Here is a 19,192-nt window from a genome sequence, read left to right on the forward strand (position 1 = left end):
TTGGGGTATAATGTAGCAATAGGCATGTGAAGAACACTGACTTTTTCTATCCTATTGAAAACTAGTAAGTACACTGCAGCTACAATAGTCATATCCTATACCTCTAAGTATTGAACATTGTACAGTAAGAGAAATTTATTTCTTAACTTATGCAGATGATACTTGATTTTAATACTCATCATCTCTATGGCTCTGTGGTTTTAAGGTCCACAGTCAGTCCGGAGGCAGTTGGAACCATAAACTAAGGCTGTGAGAACAGAGGCTAGAGACTATCAGAAAGCTAGAGAGGGAGTGTAACAGTGTTTACTGATGAGGAAAATATTTCCAGATGTTTTCTCCCAAGTTGGATATTGCTTACATAGCAAGTATTTCAAACCACACCTGGTAGTAGATTCAGGGAGAAAATAGAGGATTGAATCTTTCTAAACAAGACACTTATTGCCCAGGTGAAGATAGATCTGAGAGAGAAGAAAAGCTTTTATCTTACAAGAATAGCATAGATAACATTTTAGTTGTGCAAACTAGAAATTCACCTTTTTTTTTTAAGACAGACACAGTACTTTTATTTATTTTTATGCTGAGGATCAAACTCAGTGCCTCACACATGCTAGGTGAGCACTCTACCACTGAGCCACAACCCCAGTCTGAAATTCACCTCTCTTTTTTTTTTTTAAATCTAAGCTTGCAATTCTCTTAAAAGTCATTAGTCTAATCAGTATAATTATTTAATTGATTTTTTTCTTCCAGTGTTTGAACACAATCATTCTTTAGTTTAGGGAAGTTAGGAGAATATAGAGTTAAAAGTAAGGAAAGAAAAAGCTAAAGTCTTTTGTTTTTTAGGTGATCGGAACGAGAAGATCAAAGATCAAATTAAGCAGATGATGGATGTCTCTCAGGTATAGTTCTTTGTAAGAGTCCCATAGTACCTGTGAATTCTTCCTGTGCCTCACTTTTAAGAATACCTCTCTTTTCTGCAATTTTTAGACAAAAACTACAATATCAGTAGTTGAAGAGGATCTAAAACTTTTACAACTTAAGCTAAGAGCCTCAATGTCCACAAAATGTAATCTAGAAGGTGGGTTCTTCTTGAGAAGAAATTGCCATGTTGGAAAGACTTAAAAATTTATTGGAAAGATAAAGAATGGCTTCTTGCTTTCATGCTTTTTACTTTTCTTGGCACTACTCCCTCAAACAAGTTCTTAAGTCCTTGTACACATATAGAGATAAGCTGTTTTATCCTTTACAGACCAAATAAAGAAATTAGAAAGTGACTGCAATTCACTACGGTCTTCTAAAGTTGGACTGGAAGAGGAATGCAAAACTCTTAGGCAGAAAGTGGAGATTTTAAATGAACTCTACCAGCAAAATGAGATAGCACTAAAAAAGTAAGATTTCCATTGTTTGTTATTGTTATCATTGTGTGAACTAACAGATAATTTTATCTAGTAGAGATTTGTCTTTTTTCCTTTGTGTTTTGTTTCCTATAAGTTGCATTTTTCTTTCCATCATCAGTCTTAAGAGTCCTGAGGTAGTTGGAACCATAAACTAAGGCTGTGAGGACATCGTAATCAATTGTCAAATTCATATGAAGGCAAGAAGTGGTAAACTGGTATTAACAGTCACTGATGTGGAAATACCTCTCAAAGATCTAGACCCTTTCTATGATCCCACTATTTATTTTAATTTCCTTTCATTGTGATCAGTTATGTAATTCTAATATTTTGAACTTGTATCTCTAACTCTGGACCTTTAAAAATACTGAGTGTTTTGGAATGACATGTTTTAGTAGAATAAAAACTTCAAAAAGGAATAATATTTACTTATTGATGGTACAAGTTTTGGACTTGAGTATCTCAGATGTTCACACTAAAAATTGAACTGTGGCAAGGATTTTAGGAGTTACGATTACAGAAGTACTTGTTTGTAGTATATATTTATATATTAATCTTCTCAGTGTGGAGCTAGTTATTTTTTGGAAGTTCATTTGAAGTTTTTAATCCACAAAAATACTTGAATTCTCTAAAAATAGTTTTTTTGTGTCAGATTTTATTTGTTTGCACCTGATTTATTAACAAGATATATATATACAGACCTTCTTATAGACCTAACTATTTTTAGGTATTTTGACTTCTGTTGCCTAATTAATGCATTAAATATTGAAACCTTTCCATTAACTTTTCTAAAATTCTGTGATCTCCAAGCGACCTTTTTAGAATCTCAAATTTTTGTTCAGGCCAGTTCTAAATGCCTGGCCTGTTTCAAAGAAACATTTCTCATTTTATCACTTTTTTTTTTCAAAAGAACACTTGTTTTCTCTGTCCCTACTAGTAATATGAATGACCTAAATGGCAATTAATTTTCTTTGTAATGCAGTTAAATTGTAGCACTATTTTCCTCAACTCCTCCAAAATTAATTCAGTCATCATCTGTGGTTTGTACTCTTTTTTTCTCATCCCCAGGTACTATGTTAGTTCATGCCTGTGTCATATTTTCTGTTTCTAACCTAGGTCATCTGTCTTCATTCTCCATTATTTATATTTTTATATAATTTATTTCAAATTCTTAGTAATTTTCTCTATAGCCGCTTGAGTGGACTTTCTAAAATATAAGTCTGTCCATGTCAATATGTGCCTGTGGTTTATGAAGAATTTGCTTTCTATTTGATGACCTGTTCTTTTTTTCTTCCTTGTATCTTTTTAATAGTTTAAATATTTTTAATTATTTTCCTCATCACCTGTATAAGCTTGATGTAATCATAAATTATAATGGAATTATAATTATATAATTATAATTATAATTTTATTCATCTTCTCATAATTTAAAGGCCTTGGTATATATTCTGGATTTAATAAAAACCTGACATAGATTAATAGGTTTATTACTTGTTTTTATGGGCTTTAAGTAGCTCCTGAATCAGATAACTGTTGTGGTATCGTATGTTAGTACTTCATATACTTTGAACTCCACAAGACATTTATTCAATTTATACACATATTTAAAGTTTCTGTAGTTCTGCATTCTACACTGTTGGTTTCTTATTTGAAATTATTTTCATTCTATTTGAACATTGTCCTTTAATGATAGATTTGATTAGTGTATCAAAGTAGTACAAGGATAAACAGAGAATAGTATTTTATCCACTAAATATTGCTACCTTTATAGTCTGTATTAGGTTGACATGAACTTCATGATTAGAGTTAAAACCAGTTTCCATTTTTAAAGGATCTTTCTTTTGGCTACTGAATTTTGACTGTTACTTAGTTTTAGCAATTTGAAAATATCCAATTAATTACCATCTGTTTTAATTTTTTTTCTTTAAAGAGTCCATTATCATTGTTGTTTGGTCTTATCTCCCTCCCCTAGTTCCTGTAGTCATTTCTCTCTTTTTTTAACAGTTGTATTGGGAAGTGCCTAGGTGTAGTTTTCCCCACCCCACCCACTTTTTCCTCTTGCAGTTATGTTGCTTGGGACCATTAAACATTTCTTGAATTTTCGAGTCTTTTTCTAAATGTTGATTTTACCTCATTCTCTCTTCTGATTATAATAATGCATATTAGAATTTGATTTCCCCTGCCTCCTACATTCTGGATTTACTTCTTCTGGATATTTTCTTCTGACCTGTCTTAAAAGCGGTAGGATTTATTTTACTTCCCAAATCTGATGTTAAAATCATTCATTGAGTTTAGGATTTTAAAAAGTTCAGGGTTTAAAATATTATTTTAGTTGTAGATGGACATAATATTTTATTTTATTTTTTATAGGATTTTTTTTAAGAGAGAGAGAAAGATAATTTTAATATTTATTTTTTAGTTTTTGGCGGACACAACATCTTTGTTTGTATGTGGTGCTGAGGATTGAACCCGGGCTGCACACATGCCAGACGAGTGCCTTACTGCTTGAGCCACATCCCCAGCCCGACACAATATTTTATTTATTTTATGTGGTGTTGAGGACTGATCCCAGTGCCCCACACATGTGGGGCATGTGCTTCACCACTGAGCCACAACCCCAGTCCTATTTCAGTACTACAGCTCAAACCCAGGACCTTGAGCCATGTGCTCTACTATTGAGCTACCTCCCCAGACTCCTTGCTCTTTCTCATAAGGGACTAGTGTCTTACTGCTTTCCAAGCTATCTTAAATCTCATCATTCTGCCTCTGCCTCCAAGTATCTTTGACTGTATGTAGGTCACCACACCCAACTATTTCTTGGTTTTATAGTTTCTAATCCTTTGACAAAATTCATAATCTTTTTTTTCCTCTTTTGTGGTGCTGGGGTTTGAACTCAGAGCCTTGTGCATGCAAGGCAGCACTCTACCAACTAAACTATATTCCCAGACCTGAAATTCATAATCTTGACTTTACTTTTTTGACTATATAAAGCACAGTGATTTTAAAACATGTGCGGTTAACCCCATTAGGTGGTTTCCTTTTCTGTGGGATTTTTTCTCACAGAATTTTGTCTTATGGAGTGCCTGGTCAGTTTTGATTGGCTAACATTGTTGTGATAATTATACATGAAATTTGAGGACTAAGATGAAGTTATCTTCTTATAGAAAAGTGTTGAGGTTACTTGAGTAAGATTGTCACTTCAAACTTAGTCAGCAATTAAGATAATTCAAAAATGACTTGTCTTTTCAATGTTTCAGTATTGTTCCTTTTGGATTTTTTGCCTGTTCATCACTTAAGTGTGCAGTACTTTCTAATCTAAACTCAAAGGCTAGGGCTTTTATTAAGGGTCCCTTTATTTGTAGCCCCAAACACTTCTTTTTTCCTCTAAGCCCAGGAATTTGATGAAGGCTTAGTTTAGACTCATTATATCTTTGTGTTATCTTCAATATGTGGGTAAACCTAGGAGAAAAGTACCTTAAAGTGCCAGCTTTACTTGTAATTCTGAGATTCCTTTTTCTAATGGATCTTGGACACATACATATATCTTCACTGCCTTTTTAGCTTGTATCCTTTCAAACACAATTTTATATTCTTATAAAGATGTTTTGATTGTTCTTAGTGCTCTCAGACTAACTCTTTGGTAATTGGAAACAAAATTCTCTCTGTCCTTCAAGATTCAGTTTTCTCCATATTCCTTCTTAAGCCAGTGGGGAAAATTATTATATTCCTTTAGGCGTCATTTATACCTGAAACAGTGAGCTCTTTTATTCTTTAGCATCTTACAAGGTAACTAGTATATTATAGCCACTCATAAAATACTTGCTGAAGAATTAAATGAGAAGCTATATAAGAATATATAATCCCCTTTTTCTATTTGGTATCAATAATCCTTTTTTACTATAGTTCTTCTGATTTATGGAAAATTAAGTTTCAAGTTAATTATCTTTTGAATTGGAACTATGGCTAAAGTAGTACAAGGATAGCAGAAAATAGTATTTTTAAAATCATTAAATGTGGCTACCTTTGTCTCAGTAGATGAACATCTTGAGTTTCATGATCAGAGTTAAAACTTGTCAGTAGATAATACTCTGATCGTGGGTCAGTTTGGCTTCTTTTTCTGGTTGACAGACATTATCAAAACTCAGATTTGTCTTTTTGCTTAATTGCAATTCTTTTGAAATATATATCTAAAGTGTGAAAAATGTTCTGTGGCTAATTGCATAGCTAAAAGACATATTCTAGAAGATTTTTTCTTTGATTGACTATATCTTTATTATGGTACCAGTCTTGGATTGAGAAAAGAGTTCCTCCATGACAAAGATATACTTAGTGTCCTACCCATGGCAGAAACGAGAAAAGAATTATCCCTTGCTTTATCCTAATATGTTTAATTATGTTAGGTTTATCAGTCCTGATCTTCCACATTGAAGTAAAGTGAGTTTTTATTATCTTACACACAGGAGACTTGCCCTTGGGGCACATGTTGTTTTCACATTTATTTTATTTACTGGTAAATAGAGAATTAAGAGGAAAAATTAGAAAATGTAAGTGATTTGCCAGAGTTTGATTTACGAAATTGCAGGTTTGAATTCCTATTTTATGTGCCTAAGCATTTTATAGAATTGTGGGAAGTGATATTCACAGAGAGAAACTTTTGATTTGATAACTGGCTTTATTTTAGGAAAGTGAGCCAAGAAGAATATGAGAGACTAGAAAAAGAGCAGCAGCTGTCAGCTGCAGATGAAAAGGTGGTTTCCGCTGTACAGGAAGTTAAAAATTACAAGTGAGTTCAGTTTCTAAAGGAGGGTGTCAATGTCTAATAAACTAGTGGTGGCTTTCTTTTTTAATCTTTTTTTACATTATGCAGATAGAAGAAAATAGCATGGAAGTATAAATAACGAGAGGATATGAATACATTCAATTCACACAGGAGAAAAAATAAATTTCAACTTTACAAATGAAAAATGTTAACAAAAATTTACTTATACCCAATGGGCAAGACCATAGGGAACTTGGTCAATGCAAACAGTTCTGGGGGTTTTGTATGTTGTAGTAATTCTTTAAGAAATCAGTTTGCTGTGTGATGTATCAAGACCCACAAAAGTGTGGCATTTGATAGACCTTGGAAATCTTTTATGGATATAATTTGAAAAAAAGAAAAAAAGTTTTAAGGAGGAAGATATTTCTAGCAGAATTACTTGAGAACACACTGATGAACAGTTAAGGAAATTATAATTTATCATTCAGAATCTCTAGCAATTAAATGATAAAGAAGTTATTAGTATTGGGTCTTTATTTTATTTTATTTATTTATTTATTTATTTTTGGTGCTTTACTACTAAGCTACATCCTTAGACCTTTTTTTTTTTTTACTTTGAGACAGGGTCTCAGTTGCATAGGTTCCCACTTAATTGCTGAGACTGACCTCGAACTTGTGATCCTCCTGCCTCAGCTTCCTAATCATTGGGATTACTGGCATGTGGCATTGCACCTGGCCTGTAGTATTAGTTTTGATCACACTGGATTCATATAACTATAGAAATGTTTTTCTTATGTATGATAAAGTCTTTAAAAGTATAGCTGATGGAATAAAGGGAAAATGGTCAGAAATGTTTCAAATGTTATTCAATTGTTGTAATTCTTAGGCGGAGAATTGAAGAGATGGAAGAAGCATTACAGAAAACCAAGCACTCGTTTAAAAACCAGGTAGTAATTAATACTGTCCTGTAGTTGCAGAATTTCTTGATATCTAATACAGACAATTATAGGCTATTATAATGAGTCCCTAAAAACATATTTTTTAATGTATTGTCTTTTTCAGATTGCTATGCATGAGAAGAAAGCTCATGATAATTGGGTAAGATTTTTTCCCCCTTTTCTTTATTTTGTGCATAGCCTACTGCTACTGAATTTGAATATTTTCTCTTTAATAGCTCAAAGCTCGTTCTGCAGAAAGAGCTATAGCTGAAGAGAAAAGGGAAGTTGCTAATTTGAGACAGAAGTATGTGATTTGGTATCTTCCTATATGTTTTATAGTGTTTTAAGGTTATGCTAGATATTATCTATGAAGGAATAGATTGCTGTTTCATAATTCAGTCCATTCTTTCTCAATATTCAAGACTATTGGAAATGACCCAAAAGATCGCAGTGCGTCAAGATGAACCCGGGATTGTAAAACCTATGCTGGGAAGACCAGATTTACAAAATCCTCCTCAGAGAGGTAGGGGGCACTTTGTAAAAGGAGCTATTTTATTTCTTGGTGCAGAATGTATGTAAATTACTTTTTATTTCTGTGTGTAATGGTTATGAAATAATCTGAATGATTTGCTAAAGCAGGAGGTGAGGGTTGGTGTCAGGGAGAAGGCTGCCTTAAAGTAGTAAGGTCTTTAGGTCCACTGAGCCATAATGGCTCTTTTGGTCCATCCCCCATGAGTGGTGGAGAATGTTCCCCTCCACTGACAGCAGAGCCAGCTGGGAGACCTCCTTCTGCTACTCTTAATCAAAAAGATATGCCTAGAAACGGATTTGGTGAGCATTCACATGTTGCTTTATAGTAAACTGCTTCAAGGTTTTTTTTTCCCCTTTTGAATATTCTAATGAAAACATTGAATTTGGGCCTGTACAATATATAGAAGATAGTTTCTTACTTTATCTTAGTGAATGTTTTCTGGAAAATCTGTTCTAGAATAGAAAACATTTTTTTTTCCCCTGGAGGTCCCTGTATTGTTTTTTTCTTTTAAATTTTACACTGCAAAGTGTAAACCTTTATCTTTAAATTAAATCTCTATGGTGTTCCTTTCCCAAATATTATAAAAGTAGCCTTAAACTTTATGTAGCATTCATATTTCCAACATGAAATACTGAATCTTATTTCAAATTCTAAATAGGACTGTAGTCTTGGTAAGATTGGAAGTCAGGTTATACAGACTAAAGAAAAGCCAGCCTACACATACTTTAAGTCTATAGCTTAAAGTTTAGGACCAGTACTTATTAATCTCCTGTTCTATCAACCCAAGGCAGTTCTTTATTTTACTTAAGTCTCTTCATAAATTGTGATTTACGTATTGGGCAACCCATTTAAAAAATATTTTTAATTGTAGATGGACATGATATCTTTATTTATTTTTTAAATGTGTGCTGAGAATCAAACCCAGTGCCTCACACATGCTAGGCAAACACTCTACAACTGAGCTATGACACCAACCCCTGGGCAACCCATTTTTCATGTTGCTTTCTAGTTATTGTTGAACCCTGACCTGTCCACCAGTGGTTTATTTCTTCTAAAAAATACATACAAGGGCTCTGATGTTTCTTTCCCAAGGTCAATGGATGGACCTTTACCTCGTACTGGTCTTCTGAGGCATCTGGGAAACCCGTTGCCTCTGGTAAAGGGACCAAGTAATTTCAAAGAATCTGTAATTGTGGATGGAGGATTTTTATTCTTTTCATGTTAGAATAGTCTGAATCCATTCTTTGATCTCTAACAGACTCAGGATGTGGTCCAGCTCACATGAACAGCAGCTCCAGAAGTTCTTCTCCAGCTAAGGTGACGAATGAGGGCAAGGTAAGTTCTGTAGTTACTGTGAATCATGTGGTCATGCAGGAACATGTAGCTTTCCTACAGTACTTGCTCTTTGCTTTATCCTTCTTTGTGTTCTATTTGTACTATCCCATTTGTTTTTTAAAAAGCAAACTGTTCCCCAAGAACCTGAGACCCCCTCAGTCTCCACCCTTACTTCTTTGACTGAGCATCCAGTTGGAGTAAGTACTTAGAGGTTGAGAACTGAATTGGGTTTTATTCTGTGCATTTATGGGAAGGATATTCAGAGCATGACACTGATCTTGTTTGCTTTAAACTGCATGCAATATTGAGCTTACTTTTCTCTTTAACTTGGGAATGTTGCTTAAGTGTGTACAACTATAATGAACTACAGAATGTGAAAAGTTATCACTCTAACTTTATATGGTGTTTTGTGTTGAATGTTCTAAGGCAAAGTAAATTCATTATAAATTATATAATTCATCATTTTTATTTTTGTTTGGAAGAATGTTATTTAAGAATTCCTCCATTTGTGCAAACCCTATTTTGAGTGATTTGAATTAGATTGGTATCAGATTTTCTGTGAAACAATGATCATCTGAAATGACCTCTTGAGCCACTCCCAAGAAATGGTCTCATTTGTTCACATAAGTGTATTCTCCTGTAACTGTGTTGCTATTATATCTAGTAGGTCTTCTGCAGCTCTATAATAAAATAAATTTTAATTGTTTAGTTTCAAACCCACTACTCATAGGAAATGATAAATCAATATCTCAAATGGTGTACAGTAAATGAAAGTAAATATTAAAGGCTTGTCTTCCTAATTTGTGTATATAGCACTGTGATGGAAAATACTTCTCAAGTTCCAGTGTATATATATTCCAGGAATATACATCTCTGGAGAAATCTAAGGGCATCTTAGATAAGACCCCAAACCCCTTTGTAGTAGAAGATTTAAAAGAGAGCAAAGACCCATTGTTAGAGAGGAATAGAGGTGGGAAAAGCATGGCTTGGAGGCAAACCTGGGATTGAGTTCTTTAATATGCAGTGTGGCCTTCAACAAATTATGATATCCCGTTTGCTTTTGTTCCCTCTTATTTAAAACAAGACAGTCTACTTAAAGATCTCAGAGGTTGAATAATATATGAAAGACTTACTGAAGATATAGTAGAATAGTAGCTATTATTACATGAGTAGAGAATGGATTTTTCATTTTATTCTGTTCATTCTTAATATGGAAGTAATGAGCTATTGTGATGAAAGGGAAGTGATGGGGATGGGGGGACTCCCTTTGAAATAGATTGTAGTGAATACAGCATGACATACTGGTCAGAAATCACCTCTGTTAATAACCCCTGCCAGTCCTCTTGCCTTTCCCTTTCCTGTGCAGATATAATCAGTAACAAACTGCTCCCTCTTGTGGCATCCTTCCAACTTCTGTAAGCTGTCAGTGGGAATACACAGGAGGGGTGGGTAGAGTTTTGTTGCACTGATGGTGTTCTCTGGACAGGTTTTGGGTTTTAGCTTTTATAGGTATTGGTACTTTTTCTTAATACATAGGAATTTTAAAACTTTTAACTGCTTTCAAATCTTAAATTGCAGGTTCATATGGCTATGAAAGGGCCCCCTCCTTTCTCAGGGGTACCCTTCATGGGACCCCCGATGGGACGGCCTCCACCACCTCCCATTTGGTATGGACCGCCACTTCAGCTCGGTGGGCCTTTTGGGCCTCGGCCAATTCCTCCACCATTTGGTATGATGATCTGAACAGTAGTGATTGACTTATAAATCACATTCATCTTCCACTTCTATTGCTTGCTAAAACAGTTGGTTGCTATCTCGGGTCTTAACAATGAAAGGATAAAGCTGAGTACATTTTAACTTTTCCTCCAGTTTTCTGGGACATATGGGACACTACATAATCTTATACTGAGATAGGCAATAGCTATCTCTCATAGACAAGGATAAGGGGCTATATACAGAAAAGCCAGAAATATTACTTCTGCAGATGTTTGTTGAAAATCTGTTGATATGCACTGCAATAGATGGAAAGGTGGATGAGACGCATGCCATAACTTAAAATTTTGTCACAGATATGAAAATCCTATAACATAAAGTTTGTAATCACCCATAATGGAAGCATAAGCAGTAGGTTATAGAATATAGAAAAGGAAAAGTCAAACCCTCCTTACCTTGAAAAAAGTCAGAGGGAAGTGTTAAAGAGGATTTAACAGTTACCTAATAAATGTTCCTGGTTTAATTAGGTGGCTGTGGAAGGCCTTTTCCAGGAGGGCATGCGTGCACCTTGATTCTGATGGCATGTGTAAAGTCCATGCTGAAATACTTCATGAATTTTTAATGGATACAGTAATAGATAGTGAGATTTCCTTTTATCAAAATTTCTTTGATGTAGTAAAGTTCTTATTTCATAATCTATCATCTTGTCATGGTAATACTTCCAAATATAAATGGAGCTCTTGTGAGATAGAAATAATTCTGCAATTATATAGTAGGGAAAGAAAAAAGACAAGCCTGGAGCTAGGTAGAGCCATGTTAAATCCTTAATATGTTGCTTCATGGCTGGTTGGTCAAAGGCTATAACCTAAACTTGTTCCATCTCAGTTTGCCTCATCTGGCAAGTCAGGATGTTCACCAGCTGATGTTCTAGGCTTGGGAGAAATTAAAGACTATATTAACATACTTGAAATCACCCTAGTTCAGAAAATTCTGGTATTTACATAACTTCCTTTTTATTTTCCAGGTCCTGGTATGCGTCCACCAATAGGCTTCAGAGAATATGCACCAGGTGTTACACCTGGAAAATGGGATTTGCCTTTTGACCCTCGTGATTTTTTTCCAGGACCTGCACCAGCACCATTTAGACCTTTAGGCTCATTTGGCCCAAGAGAGTACTTCATTCCTGGTGCCCCATTACCACCTCCAACTCATGGTCCCCAAGACTATGGGCCACCACCTGCTGCAAAAGACTTAATGCCTTCAGGCTTTAAAGATGAAACTCCACCTAATTCTCAAGAGTAGTGAGGGCTGTTCACAGGCCTTAAAAACAGGGCCCATAAAATTAACCTCTGACACTTAATCAGAGTTAAAGGATTATTGGCTTCAAAATATAAAAGTTTATTTTAAATGGTTTATGTTTTCAGAATGAAGCTGCCTTGGTGCAGTATACATTTTGAGCCAAAATATTTTCCCCCTAAATATCCCCCACTTAAGCTAGAGTATCCTTCCAATTTAAAAATGTGCAATAAGGAATACCTTTGTTTTAGTTAATGTAGCATATACAATTGCTAAATGATTTAGAATGTCATAATTATGGACATTTCCTGTGGAAATTCTTTAAGAACATGTATTTCCATTATCCTATTATTAGTGTATTCCAGTTGATAACAGAGAAATGGTGTTTTATAAGCTTGATTTTTTTTTTCTCTTTCAATATCTGGTCGCAGAGACTGTTGGGCTAAAAATGTTTACTCAAAGATCATAAACATCATTTTCCTTCTTGCTGAAGTTCTTTGTTGTAATAGTTCATAAAAATTGTTTATTAATATTTCCCAAGTGTCTGTTGATTCATTGGATCGTCATGAGATTTTGTGCCATTGGGGAAGCATGTAAACGCACTCTCAGAACTGAAGATAGTGACTTGGCAGCATATTCCCTGTTGCTCACTGTTAAGGAGGCTGGACCTTGGTCAACTGTGGACTTCTACAGAGGATTTCTTTTACTTGTGAGAAGTCTTGTGGCTCTATTTTTGTAGCACATTCATGTACTTTTTTCTAACCACTGTCCATGTGAGAATGCTTTTCTGAGAATGAGTTTACATTAGTAGCAAGAGCTACTGCTTTTGCCATTATTGCATTGTAACAGTAAAATATAAGGTGGTATGTTGTGTCTATAAAAAATAAGGAAATTTCTTTTTAAAAATGTACACAACACACTCTTCTCTTTCCCATACCTTCCCACTGATTTTCAAGGAATATGATAAAAAAATTAGAAAAGTATAATCCTCTAAGAATGAATGAAACTCCAAGGTTTATAATGTCTTTACTCAGCAACTACGGGCTGAATTAAATTCTTTTTTTTTGATAGATACTCAAACATATTTTATTTAAAAAACAATTAAAGCAAGTCCTGGATCTGTAACTCCTGTCTTTAAAACAATGTTTCTAAGAACTAGCTCTCCAGAACTGTAATTTTAATTACGGCAATTTTAACAGTACATTTTAAGAGGTTTAAGATTTAAATAAAATTATAAAAGCCTGATACTTTTGTTTACTGCTAGACCATATTCTTCCATTCTTTTAAATTCTAGAAAGTAATAGGATTGTTGAAACCTAGAACATAACATATCATTGTTTTTTTATGTCCCCTAAGTATTCTCAAAATAGGGGCAAAAGCTTCAGTGTGAAACAAAATCTCTGTGAAACAAAATCTCTAAACTACTGAAGATAACTCAGAATAAAAATGAATTCTTCCTAAAGGACTCAAATTCTATCTACATAACCTCCATTTAATATTAGAAGCAGCAGCTGTGTGTAAGAGGAAAACCATATAATAGCTTATGCCATTTTTAACCATGTAAAATAAAATTTAAGTCACAAACACATTTTGAATGTATCTTTCAACCTCTACAGGACACAAGGCAATGCTGAAGTTACTTAACTTCTAATTTTAAAATAGCATTTAAATAAAGGTGATGTCAGCTAGGAAGATAGATTTTCAAGAAAAGGCAGATTTATTATTTTATTCAAAGCAACAGTAGTTTTCCCTCTAAAGCCTTTTTTGTATTTATTCTATTAGTAAGTTATAATGCTTTCTACGTAGTTTATCTGAGCAGTTCTGAACCCACCCATAGTTGCCTCTCCTTACATCCATCTGATTGATTGTACCACTTCTGTAGCAAAGCCCAAGGTAGCTGCCCATATACAGGTTGTGTAGAGAATACTGTCCCTTGATTCAAGTATACTTTTGTATCTCAAAAGTTTTAGAAGTCCTCTCCAGCAAGTTGTGTTTGAATTTAGTTACTAAAATCATTTCATTTGTGAAGCAGTAGTGTTTCAACCTGAAAGTATTATTGCTATAGTTGTAATTATTGTCCAGTAACTCATCTCCTCCCACACTAGAAAGTAAATTTAAACAACTAATTTGTGAGATACAGATTGCTTTGTGTTAACTGCTTCAAGATAAAATCACCTTTTTTTTGGGGGGGGAGGTTTGGTCATTCAGGTCTGAATTAAAGCTAAGCTGATGACAATGTTCAATTTAAGTTTGTTTAATGCTGATGAAAGACATTCATACAAAGCATCCTCTTTTTTTTTTCATATAACCCCATTCTTTGGTGGAAGCTGGGGTTGTGGCTCAGTGGTAGAGTACTTGCCTAGCACAGGCAAGGCCCTGGGTTTAATCCTCAGCACCACATAAATAAATAGAGGTTAAAAAAAGCATTCTTATGTGAAGGATGCTAAATGTTTCTTCATATAAATTATCACTTTGAGGGGCTGGGGTTGCATGTGAGGCACTGGGTTTGATCCTCAGCACCACATATAAATATAAAGGTACTGTGTCCATCTACAACCAAAAAAAAAAAAGTTTGTTTTTTTTTAAATTATCACTTTGATATACATGTTTTATAGTATGAGAGAACAGAAAGAACAATGTATCCGTTTTGCTACATTTTAATAGCAGATTTTAAGGGAGCAACATCAAACATCAGTAACATCAAACAAAAAGGTACTGAGTACTCCACAGGGTACAGACTGCTGCCAAGCACCTTGGAAAGTTTACATGACATGGAGAAGATGAGGCCCTTCTCTTGAGAAGTTTACAGTCTGGAAATTTTGACTACTCAGAGTTTCAGTTGAGTGAACATTTTATTAAGGCAAATTCTTCATTTCCTAGAACTACTGTAGACTGAACTATTTTTGCACTTGTGAAATTAACCCAATCCAGATGAAAGAAAAGACTAAATTTGGTTGATAATTCTTTCAGGCTCATATAGTTTTATGAGTCTAGTAAACAAAACTGACCTAACAGACAACTGAAAAATTAAAGACTAGATCTCTTGAAGTGCAAGGGCTAAAACAACTGTTATTTGTTTTAAAAAGCAAACGGATGGTATGATTAGGGTTTACACTAGTTTAAAAATAGGCCAAGTATTGCATTCCCTTCATGCATTGTTCATTTAAAATAGTGAATATTAAAATACGTGGGTTCTACATGTAACCCACAAAAAAGCTCCTCACAAATCTTTATGTTCTGTGTATCAAATATGCACCTTGTGTACTATGAAAGTTTTATTTATGTCTCATCAAGTTAAAAGTAATGTAAATAGTGAAATTATAATAGGCTAATGACCTGCATATTTTTATATGAATGTCAATATATCTAAATAGGAAATAAATGGCAGTCATATCTACCTATATTAAAAAAAATAAAATATCTTTCCAGATTTTTCATACTTGCTGAAGTCTGGCTTGGCACAAATCAGGAGCCACTTGTCAAAAAGAAACTAACTTTATTTTTAGAACTACAAACGCCAAACAAAACAGCTCCTCAGGGAAAAAACCCTCAGAGCCCAACTGCCACCACCGGCTTCCACAAGCCTCTCACCCCCACACCAGCCTCTCAGCCTCCCACAATCCTCCTGCTCTTGAGGCCGATTGGCTGGGTTGCGTGGGCAGAGCCAAAGAAGTCACCCAATGAGCAGCTCCGTGGAGGAGCCAATCAACTAGATGTTGCTGGGGCCGCTGTGAGCCAATCATCAGCTGGCAGTCTGAAGGGCAGGGAAACAGCCCAATGAACATCACCGCAGAGGAGCCAATCAGCTAGATGTTGCTGGGGCCACTGTGAGCCAATCATCAGCTGGCAGTCTGAAGCTTGCTGGCAGCTGGAAGTTTGCTGGGGCCCCTTTGGCTGTGGCTCTCAACACATACTCATCACTTTATAAAGACAAGGTATGCAGGTTTTAAGGTTTCACAATCAGTTGTCAGAAAAACAGCAGTTGTTCCTAAAGTATCTCATTAGCATCTGACTCAATTTTTTAGATGACATGATTTAGAAGACGTAAACCCACCCCAAAATTTGTAATTATTCTGAGAGAGATGGTTTTAATGTTAACCCTAGAATCATTAATGTTAACCCTAGAAACAATAGCAATGTGATGTAGAACAACTAATCAACATGACTAAAAATGTGCTCACTTTCAGAAAAACAATCTGGTCATCTGGAAAAAAAAAATCACAGCTACAATCTGGGGAACACTCCCATATAGGATATTGATCTGATCAAGGCACACTATTTCTAAGTAGAACTATCAGATGAGGGTGAATTTAGGCCAGCTCTAAGGAACAGCCTATAAGACAGACCATAACTAATCCAATTTCCTTTCAAAGCAATCTGGTACTATCCTACCCACTTCAATTCAAAAGTTTGAAGTTAATTCAAATCAAAAGACCATATTGGAGCAAAAGTGAGCAAATATGTAAATCCTAGCACATTCTTATTGCTGTATTAAGTTTGAAGATGAGCATACCTACCACAGCAGTATTGTTCCAGGAAGCAGGGTAGGAACAGTGGTAAATTAGGAAACAGACTATTAATTGCACAATTAATAGGAAAGTAAAAACAAGTTTCAAAATCTACAATAAACCTGTATCCAAAGGAGTCATAACAATGAGGTGCTGGACTTTAGTTCTGTGGTACAGCTTTGCAATGGACTCACTGTCCTATAGGTACGGCTCACTTCCTGCCTCCTGAAGGATGAATATGCTACACAGAGCTATGATGGTTTCTACTGAGTGGTAAAATTCACAGAAATTAGACATTACTCATGTCAGAATCATTCCTTGTGCAAAGTTTGATGTAGATGAAGATAAAGTGGTTTCTTGGTCAATAACTGCAATTTCTTTTAAAGTCAGTGGGTTTCTTGTATCTGTAACCACAATAGATTTTAAATACTTTGATGATTGATCTACTCCAATGTTACATTCTCGATAAGAGGGACTAAGAAGAAACATGAACTAGTAACCATTAGAACAGTATGAATCCTATATGTATATCACTTACAGTTCTATTACAGTTGGCCCAGGTTTAATCTCATTCATCCCCATGAAAGCAAAACATTTGGTGCTGGTAAACCTTTTTGTAAGCTTATAGTGTTTGAATTCAAAGAAGATAGCTGCACCTAAGGAATTAAAACAAACAACATAAGCCAGAGACCACACATTTCTTATGTGTCACCAGAAGCCTATGATTTTACAAAGTAACGTGTCAAACAGTCTGATGACACAACTGTTGATAACTCACTGTGGCTGTCACTCCAAGCTCTGGTACTAGCATGTCTGAGTGACATTTCTCCATATCATTTAATTCTACAAAGTACAACAAAATTGTATAGCAAGAATGTAAGTTATGTACACAGGTAGAATCATAAACTACCAAAGAATATAAAATATTAAATACCACAAGAAAAACAGAAGTTACTTAAGTATCAGCAGTACCTATAAAAATGGTTTCAATAAGCACCTATATTAGATAGAATAGAAATTTAAGAGTTCCTTTAAAAAAATTTCTACCTTATATCATTTCTCTCCCTCCTGAAACAACCACGCCCAGATTGTCCTTTCCATATTCTTACAAACTAACTGCCAGTTATACTATCTTTTTACCCAATGCATCTTATTGAAAGAAAAAAAATAATTTAACTGTTAGAAAGTAATCATTAGGTTCCTAAAAGGACTTAAGGTAATTATTAGGGAACCTGCTTCCTTAACTCTGTATTATGAGAAAAACTTCCCTATCAAATAATATATTTAACCACATTATTACACAACTAGATAATGCAACTGCTAATTCTCATATTTTAAAAAAATTGATTTGACTTTAAGTCAATATTCATAACTATGTGACATAAGATCTTGTGTTAAGTACACTATGAACACAAACCCAGATAAGTACTGTGTCCTTAAGAAGTCAGAAACTGATAATTACAAACCTTTGGTTAATTTTTCAATATGCTTCTGGAGCTCAATGTCCACATTAAAATGAACATATGTATCTTCTTTTCTTGAAGCCACAGGAGTATCTTGCACAGGAGTTAAATCTATGCCACTCAGATCTGGAGAAAAGTTTCTGCTTATGAGCATTCACATATACAGACGGAAAATATAGAAACTGCAAAGGTTACAGTTCCTAAAGAGGCATGGAAAGAGCTGAGAGGAGATTCTCAGGTTAAGAGATTCCTATTTGGTGTGATCAAGTATGTGACAGTTGTTGAAGTTCATGGGGTATGTGGAGAGAAATGAATATAGACTGGATAGGAGACCTCATGAAGGGGACAAGGAAGCCTTTACATGGCCAAGTGGACAAAACTTGATCTTCATAGTGAAGTGGTAAAAAGAACAAACATGTTTTTCTTAGGGAATAGCCCACTATATTTTTCTATGCAAAAAAAAAAAATCTGGAGTATTTAATTTGCCACAATGGAGCTCTGCCACCAATTTCTAATTTGATCAAGTATGACTTATTTAGAAAAGCCTTTAAACCTAACCTTATCATAATTTCCCTGTTAAGAACCAAAAATGGATGAGAACAGCCAACAAAAACCCTTTTGTTAATGAATAATTTTTCATATATATTATCTAAATTCTGGTTATACTGTTTAAAACATACCCTGAATTTACAACAACCAGATGGTACGTTATATATAGTTTTAATTTTCTGGTTTTTAAAATCTCAGTTTAGTCAAATGCAACATGGACTCATTTAATAACTCCTCAGTGTTTATGTGTTATTCATTTATGTGTCTCAAAAAGCTCAAAAACAATTTAGTACATTTAATAATTAAAAAATATTTACATAAAAATATTTCAGTTTAACATATGCAAAGGTAATTTAACATTTACAACATCATTAAATATTTTTGTGTTTTAAGTATACTTTCTGAATGAGTATGCAGTTTTACAAATGGCCTATCAAACAATGTAAATATTTTCCAGTATACTATATATTTGATAACTGGTAACATCGGAATTTAAAAGTGTACCAGTATTAGTGCTGTGGATTCTGTTCTTTAAATAAATGTTTTTCTTTGTGGTCAATTGATAAAAGTTCCTCCATTTAATTTCAGCACCAATCTGTTCCTTTGGTGCAAAACTATAGATTAAAATAAGCCGTTTGTACTAACTATAGTTATTTCTGTAAAATGGTATAATTTATTCCTTAATCACATCATCATCCCACGGGATTG

General features: G+C 34.5%; 1 protein-coding gene across 1 annotated transcript in view; it reads left to right on the top strand.

The window, feature by feature from the left end:
• The window catches only part of LOC144372805 (transport and Golgi organization protein 1 homolog), a 173,988-nt gene extending 161,489 nt beyond the window's left edge, over positions 1 to 12,499 (top strand). The window contains exons 23-33 of the mRNA XM_078036047.1: positions 841 to 896; positions 985 to 1,075; positions 1,247 to 1,385; positions 6,073 to 6,174; positions 7,037 to 7,097; positions 7,213 to 7,248; positions 7,325 to 7,392; positions 7,511 to 7,611; positions 8,879 to 8,955; positions 10,534 to 10,684; positions 11,693 to 12,499. Coding sequence (XP_077892173.1) covers positions 841 to 896; positions 985 to 1,075; positions 1,247 to 1,385; positions 6,073 to 6,174; positions 7,037 to 7,097; positions 7,213 to 7,248; positions 7,325 to 7,392; positions 7,511 to 7,611; positions 8,879 to 8,955; positions 10,534 to 10,684; positions 11,693 to 11,970 — 1,160 coding nt within the window. The 3' untranslated portion in view covers positions 11,971 to 12,499. The remainder of the gene's footprint in view (positions 1 to 840; positions 897 to 984; positions 1,076 to 1,246; positions 1,386 to 6,072; positions 6,175 to 7,036; positions 7,098 to 7,212; positions 7,249 to 7,324; positions 7,393 to 7,510; positions 7,612 to 8,878; positions 8,956 to 10,533; positions 10,685 to 11,692) is intronic.
• The last annotated feature ends 6,693 nt before the right edge of the window (positions 12,500 to 19,192 follow it).

This window comes from Ictidomys tridecemlineatus, unplaced genomic scaffold, assembly GCF_052094955.1.
Source record: "Ictidomys tridecemlineatus isolate mIctTri1 unplaced genomic scaffold, mIctTri1.hap1 Scaffold_164, whole genome shotgun sequence".
NCBI lineage: Eukaryota > Metazoa > Chordata > Mammalia > Rodentia > Sciuridae > Ictidomys > Ictidomys tridecemlineatus.